The sequence below is a fragment of the Orcinus orca genome, chromosome 3 (assembly GCF_937001465.1).
Source record: "Orcinus orca chromosome 3, mOrcOrc1.1, whole genome shotgun sequence".
NCBI lineage: Eukaryota > Metazoa > Chordata > Mammalia > Artiodactyla > Delphinidae > Orcinus > Orcinus orca.
This window is the reverse complement of record NC_064561.1, coordinates 170,928,533-170,953,248: the sequence shown is the minus strand read 5'-3', so window position 1 is coordinate 170,953,248 and position 24,716 is coordinate 170,928,533. Positions and strand designations below refer to the sequence as shown.

The 24,716-nt window shown below is 42.7% G+C and overlaps 1 protein-coding gene across 4 annotated transcripts in view; it reads right to left on the bottom strand.

Moving 5' to 3' along the window:
* The window catches only part of MYO10 (myosin X), a 221,120-nt gene that overhangs the window by 77,990 nt on the left and 118,414 nt on the right, over positions 1-24,716 (bottom strand). For 3 of the 4 annotated variants that reach the window (XM_049708320.1, XM_049708322.1, XM_049708321.1), the window contains 12 exons: positions 19,607-19,741; positions 18,079-18,196; positions 17,365-17,470; positions 16,471-16,574; positions 7,960-8,089; positions 6,507-6,625; positions 5,420-5,566; positions 4,253-4,353; positions 4,075-4,141; positions 3,252-3,344; positions 2,766-2,834; positions 1,750-1,832 (listed from right to left, as the gene is read on the bottom strand). In XM_049708320.1, the coding sequence (XP_049564277.1) occupies positions 1,750-1,832; positions 2,766-2,834; positions 3,252-3,344; positions 4,075-4,141; positions 4,253-4,353; positions 5,420-5,566; positions 6,507-6,625; positions 7,960-8,089; positions 16,471-16,574; positions 17,365-17,470; positions 18,079-18,196; positions 19,607-19,741 (1,272 nt within the window). Of the gene's footprint in view, positions 1-1,749; positions 1,833-2,765; positions 2,835-3,251; positions 3,345-4,074; positions 4,142-4,252; positions 4,354-5,419; positions 5,567-6,506; positions 6,626-7,959; positions 8,090-16,470; positions 16,575-17,364; positions 17,471-17,568; positions 17,997-18,078; positions 18,197-19,606; positions 19,742-24,716 lie in introns of those variants that run through there. The other variant, XM_049708323.1, reaches the window with a different exon arrangement.

Genomic DNA, 24,716 nt, shown 5'->3' with positions numbered 1-24,716 from the left:
GGAACGGAGGGGTTTGTCTCGTGCACCGCAGAGTGACGAAGATGCGACCAGGTAACGGGTGAAAAGATGCTAACTCTGGAGTGAGCCCGCCCCCCCCCCCCACTTCCTAGTTGTGTGACTTAGACACGATGCTTGCCTGTCTCTAGGCCTGTGTTTTTCATCTGGAAAATGGGCACATCCTAAGTGCTGAAGTTTGTTGTTATTATTATTTAAAAGTTCTGTAAAATTTACTGCCACTACTGAGAGAGTAAAAGGCTTCTCAGAAGTTTTTTTTTATCTTCCTTGCACGGAAGATGCTCTGGGCTATAAAACCGGGGTGGGGTGTGTGTGTGGGGGGGTGCCTTCGCGGGGACCAGGAATGAGGCGGTCGGGCATCCACGCCCCTCAGGGGGACAACGCCAGCACTTCCCTCATCACTTCTCTTCTGCTTGACCCTTTCTCACTTGCATCCCAGGGTGATGTTTCATCCTCGCTCTTTGAACTTCTCTGTGCTTTGAGTGCTTTGGAGTTTTACCCATTAAAACGTCACAGATGCCAAAGGCAAAAGAGAGCAGGTGCAGCAAATAGGCCAAGCCCCTCCTTCTACAGAGAGAAACCTGGGGCTGAAACAACGTTCTTCACCCCACTTCCACAACCACTTGACGTCATGACAGCGGCAACCAGTGAAAGGCCATCTCGCGGGTCTCCAGGCCTGTGCTCTTTTTAACAACAAAATGTTCCAGGTAACCTCAAGACACTGCTTTTATTTAAATGCATCACTTTAAATCTGCTTTGAGAGATAGGTAACCTGCTATGGTATTTTTAAAACGTCGCCATTTTTACAGGCCTGAAAACTTATCTAAAAATAGAAATAGCTGACAAGGTTGTAATTAGGGAATCCTCATAAAAGAGGGTTAAAACAAGTTGAAAGATCAAACACTTCCACCCTGAGCTTCTAAGCTGACGCTTTAGAGGGGTTCCCTTCACCCCTAAGTGACAGGGTGGTCACCTAATACTTTCATTTCTGAAAGTATTCCAGCTTTTTAGTAATTGTGCTTTCCCTCCTTAGATATTAAATATGTGTGTTAGAGACTCACGCTGGATCTGATACAGGTATTGATAACTTTAAGGCAAGGGTTGTTTTCCTCCTTTCTCTCTCACAAAGGCTCCTAAAAATAGGAAGGCTCCTGGTTTAATACATACAAATAGCTAAACTAATCACTAAAACTTTCAGCATGTTTTCCTTAACTACCGATTTAATGATGTGAATTTACAATTCATGAATGAATAAATGAATGGGTAATTAATCTATCGTTTTAGCTGAATAATACTTGTTTATTTCTCTCGATACCCCTTACACTAATGAGAGACATAGGGTCCTACACACCCGAGGCTGAAGTCAATTTAACGCACAGCTCTAAGCTTGCTATGAAGACAGTAGGTCATACTGGTTAAAATCTTAGGTCCCTGGGCCAAGCAGACCAGATCAAATCTAGTTGAGGGATCTCGGGCAAGTCACTTAATCACTGTAAGTCTTAATTTCCTCACCTGCATAACATGATGGAGTTACTATTCCAATGCTACCTCATTAAATGGTAGTCACTACCGCTAGTACCATTTTCTATCTCTCGGATCACTTTCTTGATGAAATACTGCCCGGGGAAGAAGATGATAAACCAATTGCCCACACATTAATTTTTCCTGTATTCGTGAATTAAAAGCATCTGCACAAACATCAGTCTGACATCTCGGGGGAGAAGACTGACGCACCGGCTTTCCCTCAGCAAGTTGAGAAGATCATCCCTGAAGGTATCTCTGTTCTTCTCCAAGATGCCCCGCACGTCATACTGCACCTGGTTTTCCAAAATAAACAAGAGAAGGCGGAACTGATCAAAAGAATCACTTCGGGTCATAAGCATCCCCTTTAAAAGCTGGGTCCACGACAAGATGCTAGCTCAATATATTTATGATTGGCTTCTGAAATTACTATTCTCTAAATACCAAATGGGCAAGTATCAGCAAGGATCTTGATTAAGAAGTTACCTCTCCAAGGGTGTGGAGAAAAGGGAACCCTCCTACACTAAGCTGATGCAGCCACTATACAAAACAGTACGGAGGTTCCTCAAAAAACTAACAAGAGAGTTGCCATGTGATCCAGCAATCCCACTCCTGGGCACACATCCGGACAAAACTCTAGTTCAAAAGATACACGCGCCCCCTATGTTCACAGCAGCACTATTTACGATAGCCAAGACACGCAAGCAAACTAGACATTCATTGACAGAGGAATGGATAAAGAAGATGTGGTACATGTATACAATGGAATACTACTCAACTATTTGTAGTAAAAGAATGAAATAATGCCATTTGCAGCAACATGGATGGACCTAGAGATTATCATACTAAGTGAGGTCACAAAGAGAAAGACAAATACCATATGATATCACTTATATGTGGAATCTAAAATATGACACAAATGAACTTATCTACGAAACAGAAAGAGACTCACAGACTTAGAGAACAGACTTGTGGTTGCCAAGAGGGAGGGGGGAGGGGAGAGGGTTGCATTGGAAGTTTGGGATTAGCAGATGCAAACTATTATATATAGAATGAATAAACAAGGTCCTACTGTATAGCACAGAGAAATATATTCAATATCCTGTGATAAACCATAATGGAAAAAGAATATAATAACTGAATCACTTTGCTGTACAGCAGAAATTAACATAACATTGTAAATCAATTATCCATCAATAAAATAAATTTAAAAAAAAAAAGGGAGTTACCTCTCCTGCATAGTGTTTCACTCCAAAATTGTTGACTGCAACTCTGGGCTTCACGTAAAAGTGGTTATTCTAAAAAAAAACAAAACAAATAGAAATGCCTAATTTCACTCACTGATTTCCTGACAGTATAACTATAACTGACAGTGAAAACAATTGCAAAGCCCACGACCTATCAGAGGTTTAGGACACATCGTGTGATGCCCTTCATCAAAACCAGGCAATTCTGGTCTGTGTCATTACATTAGGTTAAAAATGTTAAATTTTATACACTAGCTAAACATGGGCATATTCTGACAAGCAGCCTACAATCTATGCCTTTGGCTTATTTCCATTTAGTTAGAGCAGAGAAAAGCTTTCGTTTGAGGAAAAAAAATTCACTGTGGGAGGCACAGTAGGGTCAACAGCACCGAAATCTGTCATGTGTCCCATCTTAATCCACAGATGTGCTATTCAGACACAAGGAGGAAGTGGCAGGTTTGGACATACAGCATGCTGAGTGTGTAACTTCTCCAATAAGGTGCCGTCTGTGGCTTGAGGAAAATGGCTTTCTTCATTGATAAGGGCTAGGAGACCAAGTTTCTAGAAGAGGGGAAAAAAGGTTAAATATGAATTAGAAGGTTTTGGCTCTGTTTATTTTTACAGCTCCTTTCCTCTCTACTCTCTATCAAGTAAGTGGTCAAAAGGGCATAATAGGGCTTCCCTGGTGGCGCAGTGGTTGAGAGTCCGCCTGCCGATGCAGGGCACGTGGGTTCGTGCCCCGGTCCGGGAAGATCCCACATGCCGTGGAGCGGCTGGGCCTGTGAGCCATGGCCGCTGAGCCTGTGCTCCGCAATGGGAGAGGCCACAGCAGTGAGAGGCCCGCGTACCGCAAAAAAAAAAAAAAAAAAAAAAAAAGGGCATAATAACTTCTCAGATTGAAAAATTCAGAAAGACACACTATTAAGAAATCTAGTTCATTCCACACTAAAAAAACAGAACCCCCTGCAATTTGGTGGACAAAACTTTTACAACTGGCCAATCCACTATCGGAACTGCAAAGTTTTTGATGACGACTTAAAATCTATGGGAAGCCAATTTGCACACTGTTGATTCTTAAAATATTGACTTCAACGAGACAATGGGTTTGAAGCAGCCAAGTATTTAAATGCAAACTTGCACATTTACATGTATGTTTCCAAACGGTCCACTGTGCTCTAAACATTCACATCTTTGATGTGCGTGTTAGTACAAGCTGTTTTGTTCCCATAAATATGAATCAGCCCAGCTGGACACCCTTGGGACTGTTACCAATTCTTCAACAGTGTGTTACCTTCTCAATCAAGTCCAGGCATTCTCCATTGTCTATCCAGTCAATGTCTTCCCACACTAAGCCTTCTCTGTGCAAAGATTAAAAAGGGCCAGGTTGTAGTCAAATATAGCTTCAAAACTATCCAATGGAGGGGCTCATTTTCTTAAAAAATTTGAAATGGAATTTGATGAGTGCTTACCTGCTATATTCCAGTTGTTCTAAAGAAAAGATATGCTTGTTGAAATACTCCTGAAGCTTCTCATTTGCATAGTTTATATTGAACTGCTCAAAGTGATTCACCTAAGGGAGGAAACCATTCAACAAGTGTCTTTAGAGCCCTGACTATTACATAAAAAGGCCAAACAAGGCACGATGGAGAAAGGTATGGAGGTTCCTTAAAAAACTAAAAATAGAGCTACCATATGATCTTGCAGTCCCACTCCTGTGCATATATCCAGAGAAGACCATAATTCAAAAAGATACATGCACCCCAATGTTCACTGCAGTACTATGTATAATAGCCAGGACATGGAAGCAACCTATGCGTCCATCAACAGAGGAATGGATAAAGAAGACGTGGTACATATATACAACAAAATATTACTCAGCCATAAAAAAAAATGAAATAATGCCATCTGCAGCAACATGAATGGACCTAGAGATTGTCATACTGAGTGAAGTAAGTCAAAGACAAATACCATATGATATCACTTATATGTGGAATCTAAAAAAAAAATGGTACAAATGAACTTATCTACAAAACAGAAATAGTCATAGATGTAGAAAACAATCTTATGGTAACCGTGGGGGAAAGGGGGGGAAGGATAAATTGGGAGATTGGGATTGACATGTACACACTACTATATATAAAACAGATAACTAGTAAGGACCTACTGTAGAGCACAGGGAACACCACTCAACACTCTGTAATGACCTATATGGGAAAAGAACCTAAAAAAGAGTGGATAGATGTATATGTATAACTGATTTACTTTGCTGTACAGCATAAACTAACACAACATTGTAAATCGACTATACTCCAATAAAACATTTTTTTTAAAAAGGCAAAAAAAGGGCTTCCCTGGTAGCGCAGTGGTTGGGAGTCCGCCTGCCGTTGCAGGGGACACGGGTTCGTGCCCCGGTCCGGGAAGATCCCACGTGCCGCGGAGTGGCTGGGCCCGTGAGCCATGGCCGCTGAGCCTGCGCGTCCGGAGCCTGTGCTCCGCAGCGGGAGAGGCCACAACAGTGAGAGGCCCACGTACGGCAAAAAAAAAAAAAAAAAAAAAAAAAAAAAATCTGCAGAGAAACATATCAGTGTTTGTTTCAAGAGGCTTGCTTAAGATTATCCCACTCGCTGGAAGCATACCTCAAAGTTTTCAAATCCAAAGATGTCAAGGATGCCGACAGATTTGAAGTCATCTTTGCCTTTGATCCTGCCGTTGATCTTCTTGATCACCCACTCGAAGCAGCGTGCGTAAAGCGCCATGGCCAAGGAGTCCCTGCTGTCTGCTGCCTGTGGGGAGAGGAGACAGGGCCACGGTGCCCAGATGACCCCGGGCAGCCCAGACAGGCAAGTCCATCCCCGCCCCACTCGGGAGACACACTCACTCAACATCTATGCACCCCATGTCAAGTAAGCCAATACCGTCTAGGATAACACAGCTGTCTAAAGAAAGGGTAACCTGGAGCCTGCTTATTCACTTTACAGCACGATTCACCAAGAAGTCCTTGAAGTCAGGCTTTCGAATTCAACTTTATGGACTGAGTTGTAAGAAAGGATCTGAACCCACAGCTACAAATTTTATCAGGTTTCAAACAATAATTAAGACCTGACCTCTCTCATTATCACCTTCTCATATTTCACTCTGTACACATAAAAGTTTTCTTCCTGGCATGCTTAGCGTTTCTACTTACCCAGTCAAGAAACAGCTGTGAGATGGGCTAGCGCATATAAGAGGCTCAAGGCAGTAGCAGAAGCAAAAATAATACAACATACTGTTGCACTGTTTTCATTAATAATAATAATTATTATTATTACAGCTAATGTTTATGTAATTCTTACTCTGCACCAGTCATGAAGCATTTAGCATATATATTTTTATTATCATCCTTACTAGAATCCTATGAATTCGGTATAATTATCCTTGTCTTAGAGGAGGAAACTGAGGCACAGTGAATAAATTTCCCAAGAACAAAATATAATAAGCTGAAGAAGCAAGACTCGAACTCGGGAAATGCCCATCAGGCCCCTTTCTCCTAATGACTCTGCTACACCGTCCCTAAGAAGACAACTGAACCACTTTGTGTACCCCCTCAGCGTGGATGTCTTCTTTATTTTGATCCTGAGCCAAACTCATTCAAATGGTTCACTGCAGCTACTTATTCGAATCAAAGCCACAGATCTGCAGACCCAGGAGCATCTTTAGAAGTTGCTTTGAGGACCACACGCCTACCTGTTGAATGTTGAGAGGCGTCAGGATCTCCTCCCCCCGGAGGGACATGGATCTCTGGGTCAAGGCATCTGTGAGCTGCGCCGGGTCCAGCCCAAGTAACTCTGCAGACCTGCCCAAGGCTGGGGAGGAAGGACAAGGCAAACGTGGACACACAGGCCATGGGACCCCGAATGGGTGCAAAGCCAACTCCACAGAGCGACACAGTAAAGCAGAGAATATTCCTAAGTCCCTCAGGCAAGACCTACAGGACACACATTCTTCTGGTAGGTTATTCACTCCTTTAATAAGTCTTAGGTTTACAGCAAAGAACCTGGTGCTTGGACCGAGTATGGCCCACAGACCCCGAGGTGGGCTCCCCAAGGCCCCCAAGAGGTTTGCAAGGTCATAACTATTTCAATAATAAGACTGAGATGCTATTTGACTTTTCACTCTCACTCCCTCACCAGTGTACAGAAGAATATTCCAGAGGCTACATGACATGAGGTCGCCCAACGAACGGAAGGCAGAAGCAGGAGAATCCAGCTGTCCTCTGTTACATCAGATATTGTAAAAATTTACAAAATCGTTAGACAATGTCACTCCTCACTGATTTTGTTTTGGAAGATGGTCTTTCAAAGAAAATGATGATATTTATTGTATTATATGCAATGGGTTTATTATGGTTATTTTAGAGCACATTTTTTTTTTTAAACTGCCTCTTTTAATTTCTAATGCAGTAAACATCAACAGATATGACCCACAGGAACAAAAGCTCTTCGGAATTCTCTGTGATTTTAAAGTTATTAAGAGGCACTGGGAGCAAACGTTTGAGAACAACAGGCCTGCAGCCCTGGGCAACTCTAGGGCTACTTTCAACTTCAACTCATCCAATTCCCAGCCTCCATGTCCTTGTCCATTGCGTCTATCAGAAAAGTTTAAAAGATAAATCACTCCAGGAAAATGATAACTGATATTGTTATGTGTCTATTAACTCAATCTTGACAACACATCTCTGTCGTGCACTTCACAGATGAGAAGTCACAAGTACTGAAGGGATAAGTAACCCAAGGAAACAGCTTGTGGCAGATCTGGGCTACGAACGAATTATTCTGGCTTGAAAACTAATGGTCTTAACCATTCCACTATGGCAGCCTTCAATAACCATGAATAGCTATGGCAACACTCATGCCTGATTCATAACATTTCTCCTACATCCAATTCTTGTCGCTCCTATTTCCTCTTATTGGGCCCACTGTCCTTCTTTCTTAGTAAACATGAGAACACAGCCAGTAATCACTTGTCAGATGCTTTGACCCTTTATTAGCTGACCGTTCACATCAGATACAAAGCTCTGTAGCTCTTATTCAAGGGCTCGAAAAATTTTTTCTGTTAAAGACCAGATAGTAAGGATTTTAGATCTATGTTTCCTATGAGGAAAAAGTCAAGGAAGTAAAGGAGGGAGGAACAATCTTACCTGTTTTGAAGGAAACTTGTGCTCCACCAGCAGTGATAAATTCTATGTTCCCAAGATGCAATATACCAGCAAGCAACCTCAAAACTTCCCGAACTTCTTCCTTGCTAAACTGCATTACCTCCATTGCCATCTAGAAGAAAATATTTAATTTTTAATCTGTTTTCATACTAAAGAAAATGAAAAATACTCCTTCCTCAGTAAAATTATTAAGTATTATTCTCAAGGCAAGAAAGCAAGAAATAGATGTATGCCCCCTCACTTTTTTTTAAGATTTTTAAAAAATTTATTAATTCATTCATTTATTTTTGGCTGCGTTGGGTCTTTGTCACTGCACGCGGGCTTTCTCTAGTTGCAGCAAGCGGGTTTCTCATTGCAGTGGCTTCTCTTGTTGCGGAGCACGGGAGCTAGGCACATGGGCTTCAGTAGTCGTGGCACGCAGGCTCAGTAGTTGTGGCTCGCGGGCTCTACAGCGCAGGCTCAGTAGCTGTGGTGCATGGGCTTAGTTGCTCCACGGCAAGTGAGATCTTCCTGGACCAGGGCTCAAACCTGTGTCCCCTGCATTAGCAGGCAGATTTTAACCACTGCGCCACCAGGGAAGTCCCGCCCCCTCACTTTTAAATGATAAAGACTTTACACAGGTACACATAAAAGAAAAGCATGACATTAAAAACGAATTGTAGAATACTTAGAGATAACCCAATCAGTAAGATAAAAGTAAATACCTGCCTTACATACAAGACTCCTATTCATGCCACAAAAGAATTACCCCAGAGAGTCACAGTAATGATGGTGACAAAGAAATACTTTTTCTACATGTATCAAAATGTAATGGAACATTTATTATTTTCCTACACATAAAAAATGGTGGGGGGGGATACTTCATGAGACTCCTCTAGTGTAAACTTTGGGGACTTGTCTTAATTTTAAATGCAGCAGGGACCCCAGTAGGTGGAATGAAATTCTCTATCAGGGGCTGGACAGATAGGAGAGTCTACTGTTCCTTTTATAAGAGATGCTGATGGAAAACCTGAGTGGATCTAGATCTGTCTTCCCTGGAAAGTCATCACATCGCTATTTTCCATTTCTCCAAAGGATTTTTCAAGTCTTATTTTGGCCTCTGGATGCTAAATGGAAGTTAACATAATGCTGATTTGGGAAAAATAAAAATAAACAGGCACCTACAGGGGTTTTGGTCCCCAACAAGTATCTAAGCTGAAGCCAGGCATCTTCTGAATCAGATCTAAGATTTGCTCATTTTCTCTTCTGATTTGGGAGCCATATTCTCGTCAGAAAAAGAGCTAAACAGCCCCCTCCAACACACACACACCGCACACACGCGTGCACACACAACTGAGGACAGAATCGAATCGCTGGCTATACTGATGAACATAAGCTACAAAGAGAACTCGGACCCATAATTGTTACAATGACCACAGGAGATGTGAAGACGGAAGCCACACAGCACTTTGAAGCCATAGAAACTGCAAAAGGAAACGACTGGAGATTTTAAAATGTGAAGAGTTTAATTTCTTTACAAGGAAAAAAACAAAGCCAGAAACAAAGGGCAAAAACAACAGACAGGGAAACAGAATTAAAAGAAAAAAATTGTAAGGCAAGGAGCAATAGCTATATTAAGAGACACATGAGCAATGAAAATAAAATAGGCACTTCTCGTAAGAGGAAATGCAAATCCACAGAGAAATGTTTTCCTTCCTAGAAATCCAATATGCACAAATTGAAGAAAATGAGATAGCTTCTATTAAATTACCAAAAATTTTTCTGAATGATAAAATGGGTGAAAGTGAGGTATATCTGCACTGGTCACTGGTAGTATAAGTTAGTATCATCTTTTTGGAAAACAAGATTGTGGGGCAGCATTGTGCTGGGCCACATACGTACATAATCTCATAATGTTCAGAGAAGTTACTTAACTTTCTCAGGGTTACACAACCAAGAGTCAAAGTCAGGCCTGATGAACCCAAAGTCTAGGAACTTACTGTCTATCCAGCTCTATGCTTTTTTTCTTTCTATGTCCTTAGAAAGTCCATCTCCTGTGTAATCTCCCTTCACTGCAACACTGGGGATTTGTTCTGAGGAAAATCTCAACAGGAAAGAAAGTTTTGTAAAATATTCACTACAGCGTTTTCTTAACAACACTTTCAGAGAGAAAAAAAAAATCTAGCTCTCCTCCTACAATCAGACAAGTCCAATATAGCAAATGAACTTGTGAGAACAGTGTATCGTTTTAGAAGGAAATGATGAACATTATATAGACACGATATTTATGATAGCTGTATGCAAAAAGTAAAAAATTATTTTTGTAACTAATTTTTTTCAAGAAAATCATCTGGGAAGAACATCTACAAAATTAAAAATGGCTGCCATGTTACTGCTGGTAGGTTAATGGACACTGCATTCGATGATGTCTTTTAATGTTGTTGACGTGTTTTTACTGTAACAACCGAGTCTCTTAATGGATCAATGGGTAAATAGATTGCTGTCTATTCTGTGGACTACTACTCGCCAGAAAAAGGAGAATTGAGTGATGTGTGGTTTGGATGAGTGAGAGAAGCTAGACACAGGAGAATAGATTCTGTATGATTTCATTTACAGGAAACCCTAGAAAACACACACTTTCCTAGGTTTCCTAGGGCAGGGGCTGGGGCTGGGATTGTCTAGGAAGGGGGACAAGCAACTTTCAGGGTGTAAAACTGTCCTTCGGTTTGACTGTGGTTGTGGGTATATGGGTGCATAAATTAAAAGCTCACTTTATACACTTTCCATGAGGGCATTTTATTATAGGTACATTATAATGCAATAAAAGTGACTACAAAAAAATTAAAAGACCATGAATTGTTTAACCAAGGTAGAGAAGACTATCATTTCATGGGTTCAGACAGAAACTGACACAAAGAAGAGGAACTATTAGCCTAGTGCTTATCAATCTTTAAGAGCCTACGGGAAAATAATTATTCGAATTTACTTATTCTGGGCTTCCCTGGTGGCGCAGTGGTTGAGAGTCCGCCTGCCGATGCAGGGGACACGGGTTCGTGCCCCGGTCCGGGAAGATCCCACATGCAGAGGAGCGGCTGGGCCCGTGAGCCATGGCCGCTGAGCCTGCGCGTCCGGAGCCTGTGCTCCGCAACGGGAGAGGCCACAACAGTGAGAGGCCCGCGTAACGCAAAAAAAAAAAAAAAAAAAAAAAAAAAAAATTTACTTATTCTAAAAGCAAAGAAATATGACTAAGAAATACAGATTATTTATTATGCTCAAGACTTTTAAAACACTGGTAAGGACCAAATCAGACCTCAGCAAAATAATTATAAAGCACCTATGCTGTGAAAGTTAGTATTTTCCCTTTCTATGACTAACGTTTCCTCATGTATCACAAGACGTATTCAACACTAATTTATACAAATTTTCTGAGCTCATTTTAGGATGACCACAGAAATGAAAATGTCCACTGTTAAGTCACCTGCCTGGACTCTACATAACACTAAAGAAGTAAGATCTTCCATAGACTCGTGGTTGCCACGGGTGGGGGGAAGGGGGGAGGGCGTGGGGGAAGGGGGGAGGGCGTGGGGGAGGGTTGGAGTGGGAGCTTGGGATTAGTAGATACAAACTAATAGATAAACAAGGTCCTACTGTACAGCACAGGGAACCATCTTCAATATCCTGTAATAAACCATAACGGAAAACACAAAAAACAATATATATGTACAACTGAATCACTTTGCCGTACACCAGAAACTAACACAACATTGTAAATCAACTACACTTCAACTAAAAAAAAAAAAAAAACTCCTCTATACCTGTGTTAAAAAAAAAAGAAAAGATCTTCAAAAAATAAGTCCCCAGTAGTAGACAATTTCAAACTGCAGAATGAAAAATATCAAAAGATAATCTGTGAAAAAAATTCTTGGTTAAGTTCTGAAAATACATACAAAGATTTCATACGGAGATATGAAAGCAAGTGAATAAAATGGGCTCACTGTATGAACAAATTTGTAACTTCTTCACTTTCAAGTTTAACTCTAAGTGAATTAGTTAATTAGTTAGGAGTGTGGTGACAAGTGGCAACTGCATTAATCAGACCATGGGGTAATTTAATGGCTGCAAACAATTATCACCAGCGCCAGCAAGAGTCTCCATTCATTGTCTCCTACTGTCCTATTTTACAGTCTTTTTAGTAGCAATCTCCACCCCTTTGGCAAGAGTAGGCCTTTAAGCCTTCTTTTTAAAAAATTTTTTTATTGAAATATAGTTGGTTTGCACTGTTGTTAAGCCTCCTTATAATTATGTTTTCTCAACAATATGGTTCAAGACTCAAAAAAAAAAAACCCTGGGAAATTCTCAGCACAGTTCAGAAGCGCTAAATAGCAATTTAGTTATAAAACTGGCACAAAGTTATACAAAATGTTTTCAATAAAGTCTTTATTAAGCACATAGAAAACAGGTGACTGTGTGCGTGGTGGGGTAGTGACGACAAATACATGATACAATCCCAACCGTTAAGGATGAAAGGAAGGAAGCCAGGCTTTTCACGCTAGAAACAAACAGGGAAGAGGGATGGATTTCAGGTACAAAAGGTACATCCACTCAGGGACTCAGTGGGGAGGTGGGGAGCGCCATCCAAGGGAGCCAAGGGACCTCAGGTGAGTCACGAACAAGTGAAATGAATAAAATGGGGGGAGAGGAGGCTTGTTCTGGGCACAGTAAATCACAAGTTAAGTTCTTTGGTAATTCATTGTGTAATTTTATATTAGGCAAGATGATGTTATTTTATAATATAAAATTTGCTTCTACTCTCATATTTTCCAACACTGAACGAGACTGAGGTTTTAAAATTTTTTTAATTTTATTATCTTTTAAATTTATTTTATTTATTTTATATTTGGCTGCATTGGGTCTTCGTTGCTCCACGCAGACTTTCTGTAGGCGAGCGGGGACTACTCTTTGTTGCGGTGCACGGGCTTCTCATTGCGGTGGCTTCTCTGTTGTGGAACATGGGCTCTAGGTGCGCAGGCTTCAGTGGTTGTGGCACATGGGCTCAGTAGTTGTGGCTCGTGGGCTCTAGAGCGCAGGCTCAGTAGTTGTGGCGCAGGGGCTTAGTTGCTCCACGGCATGTGGGATCTTCCTGGACCAGGGCTCAAACCCATGTCCCCTGTATTGGCAGGCAGATTCTCAACCACTGTGTCACCAGGAAAGCCCCAAAGGCGGATTCTTAAACACCACACCACCAGGGAAGCCCGAGACTGAAGTTTTTAACTGTGGCAAAACTGAGGTATAAAGTCAGCCCTTTATTTATTTATTTTTAATTTTTACTGGGGTACAGTTGATTTACAATGTTGTGTTAGTTTAGGTGTACAGCAAAGTGAATCAGTTATACATATACATATACCCACTCTTTTTTAGATTCTTTTCCCATATAGGCCATTACAGAGTACTGAGTAGAGTTCCCTGTGCTATACAGTAGGTCCTTATTAGTTATCTATTTTATATATAGTAGTGTGCATATGTCAATCCCAATCTCCCAATTTATCCCTCCCCCCAACACGCCCTGGTAACCATAAGTTTATTTTCTACATCTGTAACTCTATTTCTGTTTTGTAGATAAGTTCACTTGCAGCCTTTTTAAAGATTCCACATATAAGCGATATCATGTGGTATTTGTCTTTCTCTGTCTGACTTACTTCACTCAGTATGACAACCTCTATGTCCATCCATGTTGCTGCGAATGGCATTATATTGTTCCTTTTTTATGGCTGAGAGCCCTTTAAATCTTTATAATATCTGACTCACGAGGAGTCAACTTATGGATGCATGGGCTCACACCATCAAAAATCCATGGGTACACCCAGTAAGACCTAAATGGGTACACCCAGTAAGACCTAAATGGACACCCAGTAAGACCTAAAAGGAAACCCCAGTCCTGGTCCATGGCCAGGCATGCCACTAACATTCAATATTTGTGGAGTCAAAGAATGAAGAGATTATCACTCATCAAAGACTCTTGTTACTCCCCCACGCACTTCATCAGCCACTATTCTGGTGGGTCAAACACAGGCAGTAAAAATAAATTCGTTGTTACTGACTTGAAATAGCTTCATCCTGACTCAACAATTTATAGTGGAACTTGGAAGGCTGCAAAAAAAATGGCTATGAAAATTAGCATATGTTCACCATCTCTGCCCCAGGAAAAACTAGGTTCCTTAAAATGGCTCAGGATCCCTCACAGGTACATATTTATATTAATGTCAGTTGGTATCAAGAAGGAATTCTAATAATACATGAATTCTTAATGAAATAAGCAAAATTCTTAAAAGGTCCTATTGCCAGAGTATACTGACATTAAAGTTGATAAAAAGGAATAATGGATTTTTTTTTTAGTAGCTGAAAATACCAGAGGTGACATTTTCATATGTAATTCACAGAAATAATCTCTCTCCGTTAACATTTTAACACATTCTTCAAATAAATATCCTTGAGTCCCAATAGAATGTGGTCCCTTCCCTTCCTTTAATCGCAAAACCTCTGGGAAAAGGAGCTTTATGGAATTAAAGTATGAAGATACAAATTTAAATGGTATTTGATTTTGGAAGAAAATAAAGACAAATTACATGATAAAACAACATAGCATAATCTATTTCAATCGTCTTTATTTCTTCAGCAGAATGTAGGGATTATATATATGGACACTAAAAAGTAATTGCAAAGTAAATATTTAAGTATCTATAAATAGAATTCTTATAAGTCTGGTGTGTACATTCACTATGTCAACTTCATGTGTAAATTTTTCTTCCTTTCTAGATGACATGTCTTTTCATGGTAGGACCAAATTTCAAATGCCAAAACCTATCATTTCAATTTAAAAATAAAAGTTAGCAATCACTGGAAACAGGCCAAGCTCCACAAGCTTCCTTTCTGTAGCTACCAGAAAGAGCAAACAATTCTGGATCAGAAAACAATGCCCCAGGAGGAAGCCATCAGAGTACCCTCTCTCCAGTCACTCCCAGGACGAGGGAGGGCCTCGCTGCCCACTGGCTCACCGCGGCCAGTGAGCTAGTCAGTATGGCCCTGCAGCGACACTGCAACTTGAATAACTGGGAGTCTGTCTACCACTGCGAACAACCACCTTCCATCACAAAGTAAATGGAGAAAGCTCGTGTAGTTAAAGAAGTCCAGGATGCCAAAATAAAATGGAGAAAGAAGATTTTAAATACTTAAACATCTCTTAAAGTCCAATTTGCAGGGCCAAATCCCATGCCGCCTAGGGTAGGTACACAGCAAAAGGCGCTGTCAGCGGGAGGCTTTTTGTTAATAGGATGAAGGAATGAGAGATGACAGAGACACCGCTCTACGTTATAAATGGCAGAATGGGACATCTTTAAAAGAAAGGCTGAGGGGAAGATGATCACGATATTATAGCCTCATCTGTTTTTAATTTCAGTTTAAGGATACATACATTAGATGTGGGGAAATGATGTGTGATATATATCCATTTAAAAATATACTTTGATTCCATTCCACGAGGCATTCTTATGAACAATCTAGAAAAGTAAATGGGGATATAGAACCAAGTTGTCGACAACAACTAGGAAGACAAATCTGGGTGCACGTAAAGCAGTGACTACCTACCTGCCTCCTGGTTAGAGTGTGGGATTTGGAGTTAGTTAGACTTTGTCTAGATACAGGCTCTATTAGGTGCTGTGTGTGGTTAGACTGGCCACCAACCTCTCTGAGTCACAGAACATAGACAATCATAGTTCTACCCTCACAGGGTCGTTAGAAGCAGGGAGATGGTAAGTCTGCAGAGTAGGCCCTCAGTCGGTGTTAGCTGCATTTATGACGGATCAATTCTAGATCCGCTGACTCCAAATGCTGAACTAATGACTCTGGCAAAGGAACTGAGACCACGCTGATGAAATCTACCAGCCCCACTCAATTAGGTGGGGCTGTTAATAACGCTCGATGACCAGGCTTCCTAAATGCAGTCACTTTATAACAAAGTCCCAGGAAATTTGAGAACTGCAGGAAACCGCACAGGTCCACACTGCAGAGTCTTAAAATGCCTACTTCTGTGTGATCAGAATTGGTTACCAGGATGTGGCTATGAGAACAGGATGAGACCTGAACAGTCACCTGGTCTAATTGTTGACAGATTTCTTTTTAACTGTAGAACCAATTATTCAAAAAAATGTTTAATTGTAAGCCCTGAAACAGAGGATCTGCTTGCTCCAGTCCCAAACCTGTGATTTTTTTGTTTTGCTTTTCTGACCACTATTCCAAGCCAACCACCCATCTGTCCTGAATGTCAGACGTTCACCCACCTTCTAAAGAGAGAGGATTCCCTTCCATGACTTGGAACAAGAAGAAAGGACCTATTCCCGCACAGCGGTACAAATGTGATTTCTTTTTTTATTAAAAAAATTTTTTTGAAGCAGAAATGAAAGCTGTCGCTTTTTCTTTTCTTGGTCACCTTTAATAAAGGAAACTAGGAAAGTAACTTACAATAACTTCCCTAAAGGATTCCTGGTCACTGATTGTCTCGTCTCCTACACATCCAGATTGATTCAAGTAGTGGTAGTTTTCTGGCACAGATAAATAAAATTCTTCTACAAAAAGAAAAAGAAAAACACAACATCAGTATTTGACTGGCCAGGGTAAGACATAATTTAAAAGAGTTTTCACTTTGCAACTTTATTTTTTAAAGTACAAAAATAATTCTATGCTCCTAATGGTCCACTATTAAGATTAAAACATTCCCTCTTAATCATCATCTAGGGAAAACAGAATTATTAAATTCGATGGGATGGAAGAAAATGTTACTGAAAAAAGTAACTGATGAGGATCCTGTGTTGATTGGTTTTTTAAAAATCAAATGTCTAGAAATTAGCGTTATTTGGGTGTGACTTAAAAGTAAAACCAGTTGTAATACATTATGTTTTGGGTTTTTTTTTTTTTTTCGGTATGTGGGCCTCTCACCCTTGTGGCCTCTCCCGTTGCGGAGCACAGGCTCCGGGCGCACAGGCTCAGCGGCTCCACGGCATGTGGTATCCTCCCGGACCGGGGCACGAACCCATGTCCCCTGCATCGGCAGGCGGACTCCCAACCACTGCACCACCAGGGAAGCCCACATTATGTATTTTTCACAAATATTCTTTAAATCAGAAAAGAACTAAGATTCCAAAACAAACCAAAAAAATTCACGATTTCTCTATTGATGATTTTCCCCCTACGTTATCTGGCTCTAAACGAACTCAGTGTCTTTGGTCATCTCACACATTTCGTTTCAATTGGTGGAAGAACAACAAAGTCCAAACAGATGTCTCCTCATCCACAGATGGGTTTAAAGGCAAAATGAGCTGCGAGCACATATGTCTCTGCAGCTGTCCCATCACTCACCTTTCTCTTCACGCTCTAGCCCTGCCAGCAGTGCATAGAATATGTGATAATTCCTTTCCCCGGGATTTTGCCTTACTACTCGGTTCTGTGAAGAGAAATCAGATTTCTGTTCAGAGATGTTTCCTCTGCTTAATGACCATGAGCTGGTAATTGCCGAAAACATTTATTGTGAGAGATAATGTGAATTAAATCACGTTTACTTACTTTTTCTAATAAATCTTCATGTGATAAGCAATGGTAAGTCAAGGAACAAAACAAGGATACACGAGGCTCAATTAGTCTTTAGTTTTCTATTCTTTGTTGCCCAAGTAATTACAATTTTCTGTGTCTTGGACACTGAGACTTCTGGTGCAAAAGGTAAGCAAACGATACAGACTGTTTCATCAAAATCCAATTTCAGACATGACACATGTACCCAGGAAGTATCACACTAGTTAAAGAATTGATTTCAAACAACAAATATATGATGTCTGGTTAGGAGTCCAAATTTGCAGATTAGGGACATGATATCAGAACTTCCCCAAAGAAAGATGGTTCCTTATCTCCTAGGATAACTAACAGGTCAGGCACAGTAATACTGGAGCAGTGACCAGGTAGAACCAGAAAGAAACGTTTCATATCCTGTTATCTGTCCTTAGGATAAGCAAGAACAGTTTCCACTGGAGAGTCATAGTACTATAGACCAAAAGCTAAACGAAACAGGATACAATCTACGATTCTCCCGCCCTGGATATTTCCCTTCTGGCAGATGTTCAGCTGAACAAACTTCCCGAAGCGACTGGAGTTGTTGTTATACACGGTCTTGGCGTTGCCGAAGGCTTCCATGATGGGGCTGTGAAAGAGGCCAGGACAGCAGCCGGTGTTAATTAGGGTCCATCTAAAACTGGCAACGACAGTCCTCACCGACGGCAAAGCAGACAACTGCAAGAAAAATCTGAAATCAAAGGGACCTCTGGCGATCATGTTTATTTCAGAAGAGCCAGATTTTCCCAGCACTTGCTGAAATGGGTTTAGAACGAGCAACCATCTCGGGGCAGAGAACTCGCAGCTGGGTGTGCGGGCAGAGGATGCTACGGAGAGTCAAGGAGACCACGATGGCTGGTCCCCGTACAGATCAGCTTATATACGCGAGCCAGGGGTTGCACAGGAAGAGCCCCTGCTTGAATTCTAGGAAGTGAAGAAGTCCCAGCCCTGGAAATTTCACCCATTTGTTGTACATCCCGGGGGGAACATACAACTTCCTTGGGTCTCCTCCGACTGTAAAATGTGGTCAGACTAGGTCAGAGGTCAGCCATCTTTTTCTGTAGAGGATCAGATAGTAAATACTTTTGGTTTTGTGGGCCATGTGGCCTCTGATGCAGCTACTCAGCTCTGCCACTACAGCTCGAAAGCAGCTGTAAAAAATACGCAAACGAGGGGAACTGTGTTCCTATAAAGTTTTATTGATCAAAACGGGCCGCAGGAGGAAGATGAAAACAGTCTAGAGACGGATGGTGGTGATCGCTGCACAACAATGTGAATGTACTTCACGCCACTAAGCTGTACACCGAAAAATACTGAAAGTTATACATTTTTTGTTATGCGCATTTTAGCACAATTTAAAAAATAAATGTTGAAGGCTAGAAAAACAAAACCCAAACAGGCTGCAGGATACCAGCGTCAAGCTGAAGTTTGCTGACTCCTGGACTAATTTCTAAGTAATAGGACCTGAAAAGTCCCTACTGGTTCTAAAACCTTACAAGGCACCAATCGGACACAGGGCAATTACACATTTTAATTAGAATTTCAGAGGCTACTGCACCATGGCCCTCTTTCAAAGCTCTGAGGTCACTGGCATCGATGTGGCATTGTTCTGCAACGTGAGAGGCTATACAGTGCCATTGTGCTCCTAAGACGCCTCCAAAGATTTGACCATTAAGCCCTCTGTGACGTGGTGGACGGAGGCTGGAATTTCTGCCGATACCGAGGCCTCCTAACAGCCAGCCGAGGGCTGCCAGGTAAGAGGCAGCTGCAGAATGTGCCTCACTCACTCAGCCACCGACTCAAACATGGTGCAGCAATGGGGGCACAGGTCATTAGAAATCGCTGTGTGTGCGTGGAGACTTTCCCTTGAGGAATCGTGAAAGCCAAGTCAAGAAAAAGAGAAGAGAGCGCCCCGAGTTTCAACTCTTCCCTAAATAAGCCAAACGGTGAGGAAAGTGAATCCTATTAGTTGGAAACGAGAAACACGATGGCCAAATACCTGCTCTCAAGAATGGCTTGTTCAACACACGATGTCTTCTCCTTCGAGGACAAGTCCAGAGACTGCTGACTGATGGCCGATAAAAACTTGAGGATCAACTTAGTGCTTTCGGTCTTACCTGCCCCGCTTTCACCACTGAAAGACAACATGCAGAAATTTGTGCTTCTAATTAAAACAACAACAACAAAAAAAACCCCAGCTTGGCCAGTGTCAGTCCAATTCGTCCACAGAGCAACTTTTTTGTTTTGAATTTTATTTTATTTTTTACACAGCAGGTTCTTACTAGTTATCCATTTTATACATATTAGTGTATACATGTCAATCCCAATCTCCCAGTTCATGCCACCACCACCAGCCCCCTCCGCATTCCCCCCTTGGTGTCCATACGTTTGTTCTCTGCATCTGTGTCTCTATTTCTGCCCTGCAAACCGGTTCACCCGTGCCATTTTTCTAGGTTCCACATGTATGCATTAATGTACACTATTTGTTTTTCTCTTTCTGACGTACTTCACTCTGTACAGCTCCTGAACAGTGGGAAAGAGCTCAAAGTGTTGAGTTACAGAGAAGAGTCCCTCCTCCTGGCAGCTGCATGGCCTCTGTGTTGCCAATGACTCCCTCAGCCTACAAGCTAAACAGAGGTACCACCTTCACGAAGCTCAGGTAATAAGAGGGATGGTGCCTTTCGTGGCAGGTAAGTTCTGCAAAGGCCGGGATTGGGGTTTTGTTTACTAAAGTGTCACAGACCCCTCAACAGTGCCTGGCTGGTGGCAGACACTCAGTAAGCATCTGTTAAATGAATGAACATGTTAGTGGTAACTTTCTGGTAAATACGCACAAAAATGCAATCATTCGTAAATATTGAGGGGACAAGGGAATGAACCTGTAGGTACTCGACCCACACTTGGGCACTTTATTCCCATAATAATTCCATGAGGCAGGCAGCGGCTAAGGGCCCGGGTCAGAACTGAACAGCAGGTCTGTCAGCAATCCAGCGTCCTGCAGAGATGCTGCTTCAGCGATGATTAACGAAAAGTGAACAAAGCAACCTCGAGGCCCTGGAGCTGGGGAGGGTGGGGGGCAGGGCAAATGAGAGGAGGTAATGGGATCTGAGTTGTGTCACAAAGGACCGGCAAACGTCAGCTAGGCAAAGAGGAAAGCGGAAGGATTCGGGGTCAGATGACCCTGTGAACGAAAGCAGAGAGGCCAGAGGAGCTGCGGGAGGTCTACAGGGGTGGGATTCTGGTTTGGTCAACTGGACCGAGACCAGAATGGGCAGAGAAAGGGCAAAAGGATCAAGGTCGATGGTTCTGAGGCCACCACAGGAGACAGAAGGCGAAGGCCAAGCCCATCAAGGTCACCCGTGAGGAACACAGCTCTGAAGTCGTGCTCCAGGACTGCAGGTCCCTCAGGGAGACCAGCTGCTGTTATGATCTAGGCACGTGGTGGTCAGGCCATGGACAAGTACAACCAGGCTGGAGATGAAAGGGAAGAGATGGAGATGAGAGATTTGGAAGGAGAGACCCAATCAATTTCGTGTTAAGGCACCCTGCTCGGTACCACAGGGAGAACAGAAGTAGTAAAAGGGCAAATAACTTACGAGAAAAGTGAACCCACGGCATAAGTAACGGTACGTGAAAACCAACACTATCACAGGGTAACAGGTTCATAACTGCTCAAGGGGGGAGATAAACAGATGAGGCCCCCACAAGTTCTAACACAGCACCCCCATCGAGTGTCAAGAGCTAGGAGGTTATGAAAGAGGAATTGTGCAGATAACACGATGAATGATTAAGCACATGTAATAAAGGAGAGGAAATGACTCAGAGGTGACACCGTCCACTGCAGGCCCAGGGGACTCTCCACCGATCCAGGCCAATCACCGTAATTCCATTCCCTGCGCAGGTGATAAGGTGGTTGGCCGTGGGCAGGTGTCAGGATGCCAGCCAAAGAGACTTAACGCCAAGTGTGCTGAGGCTCCTGGGGAGGTATGCATGTGCGTGCGCGCACACACACGCACACACGCACACGCACACGCACAAAGAGACCAGATAGAACGTCCCTCTGGCTGCAGACGACAAATACTTGGGAATCCACAACTATCTTGAGACTGGAAAGCAAAAGGCAACACAATCAGAGAAGCGCCCAGTGGGAGTGGCTGAACCCACAGCCCTGACCCCGCCCCTGCCTTGCCGTCTGAGATAATCAAGGCCCACGCAAGTGACCAAGTGATGCCAGCTCTGGTGAGCTTTTCTGTTATCAGCAACCAGAATCTTCCCAGGGCGGGGCTGAGCATTCATCTCTGTGGAGCCGGCACCTGCCTAGCCTGGGAGCTGGCACAGAGGAGACATTCAGCAAGGGGGCACTGAATGAGTAGCAGAAGCTAAGAGAAAGTTGCAAGAAGATATTTAAATAACTCTCGAGACTTAAAAATACATATCCCATCTACCTAGCAGTTAAATTTTGTTAAAACAAACAAAACTGAAAGGGAGACATTCTCTAGTTATAACGTGTGAGGCAGAAGTCATGGTTTACACGGTCCCCAAACCCACCCCTGTATCCTCCAGCACTCAGAGGTGGGTGGCATTTCAACCTCCCCTGCAGGAAGGGCAGCGATCAGTAACCAGGACCGAACGCGGCCAACTCAACCAGAAGGCGGCTGAACTGAACAAGGGGGGTATCCGCTATTTCCACGTCGGGTGGCTAAACACCCTCATGGTCCTCTGGGCTCCCTGCCTTCCAGGCCTGCTGTTTGGGTGCCCTCAGGGTGGCACATCTCCAAAACAAAGCGATGTGTGGCATAAAAAAATCACCTTCCCACGTGGGGCTGTGAAATAGCAAGAAATAAGCCACTCCTGTGTTATGCCTCTGAGATTTGGGGGATGTTACAGCAATTAGCACAGCAATTAGTCTACTCTGACGAACACGGTAATTATACAGCCGTGGAGAAAAAGCTGTTCAAATTGGACAGCACAGACTCGTCAAGGAGAAGAAAACCCGAGATTTGCATTGTCCTTCACCCGTCAAGGAGACTGATCTACCACCAGCTTCGGCCCACTTTTTTTTCTCATTGTAGCAAATTTCCTTCAAGCATCTTCTTTAAGTACATCTTTTTTGATACGTAAGTAAAACTTGAAACAAAAATGATACTCGGATTTGTACAACAGTAGTTCTCAAACTTGGCTGGACATGAGAATTACCCACTGTCTCCCTGATCCGAACCTGTAAGGGTAGAATTCAGTCATCAGTATTTTTTTAAAATTTCCAGATGATTCTACTATGAGGCCAGGGTGGGGAAGTACTACTCCTGAAAGCAATTGTCACATAATTCAGATAGGACTGCACCAGGAGATGAAAAAGGTGACTGTATATACGAGGTTGTGCAAGTGTGGCATGAATAAGGCAAAGAATATAAATAACTCACAAATCGTTAAAACCCAGAAATATGCCAGATGTCCCCAGACATTAACATCAAGGTAACAGGTCTCACTTTTATTTAACTCTCCTCTTCTTCCTCCCCTCCCCTGCCTGCGACTTTAACACTCCTCATGAAAATATTTACTGAGGGTCACAAAACGTGATCTTTAAAGCAATGAAGAAAGAGCATCTCTGCAGGTGTTCCTTCCTTCCCTAAGTATCCGTGTGCCTACTACGTGTCAGGCTGCACTGAGGGCTGGGAACACACTCCTGAAACAAACGGTCACGGACAGTATTTATGACCCAGCAGCAGCAGCAGGAGATATCAAAGAATCACAAATTACAGTTAATGCTGTCAAGTATAAATCTCAGGAGATGGGAGGATTCATAATTTAGATGGAGGGCTCAGGTTCAGCGAACGCCTTTCTGGGGGAATGACATTTAGACTGAAATGCAGAGACACACACAGGAGTTAAGTGGGTGAAAACTGAAGGATGGGGAAAGGAGGTGGGAGGGGAGGGAGACCCTCCCTTTCCTGCTTGAGGAAAGGGCTTGGAGCCTTGGGGGAAGGGAGAGCAGCCTGCACAGCCAATCGGGAAGGAAAGGGAAGGGGCTGGGGTCCCACTCAGAGGCCACTGTTTTCCAGTCAAGTATGGAACTGGTTCTTTTCAATAGGGGAGGGGAGAGAGGCTGCAGATGGAGTTTCATTGCCAATGGCCAATGATTTCATCAATCGGTCAAGCCTAGGTAATGAAGCCTCCATAAATCCCAAAAGGACAGGGTTCAGAGAGCTTCTGGGTTGGTGCGCACGTGGAGGTAAACAGCGGCTCCCTGGAGGGGGCAGGGAAGCTCCCCCACCCTTCCCACACCATGCCGTGTGCATCTCTTCCATCCGGCGGTTCCTGAGTTATATCCTTTTATAGTACAGCGGTGATCTAGGAAGTAAAAATGTTTGAGTTCTGTGTGGTGCTCTAGCAAATTAATCAAACCCGAGGAGGGGGGTCATTGGAAGCTCCAACCTAGAGCTGGTTGTTCAGAAGCACAGGTGACAACATGACTGGCATCTGAAGTGGAGGGAATGGCAGTCTTGTAGGACTGAGCCCTTAACAACCTGGGGGATCTGACGCTGTCTCCTGGTGGACAGTGACAGAACTGAGTTGACTGCTTGGTGAGCTATGTGATAATACAGCATGTATATTATAGCATTATAATGATATAATGACTAAGGATATACTCCTTTGCTTACCATATCACAGAACTATAAAGCCAGAATAAATTACATAATTAAATACAAACAAAATATAACACCAATAAAATCCAAATTAACAAGACTAACCTAACCCCCTGGTTAATGCTGTTTTGCTCAAACTGAAGCGCTCCTTGCACTGTGACTGTCCACTGCTTCTCTTGTGAGCCTGGTAGGCTCTTCCACCACGGGCGCTGTGATGAGTCACGTATTCCATCTGGTTGCTTTATTCCAGCCTCGATAAAACATTAACTCATACAGCAATCATGATGTTAATTCACCTTCACTTACAGTGAACACAGCACTTACATATCCAGTCCTGCATTTTTCTCATTAGCCTGTGGCAGTTACAGTCTTAACCCTTGGCGCCAACATGACCACAAACACAAACATGGGCTTCAGAGAAAACATGTTCACCCAGATGAACCAAAATGAGTTGATACCGTTAAA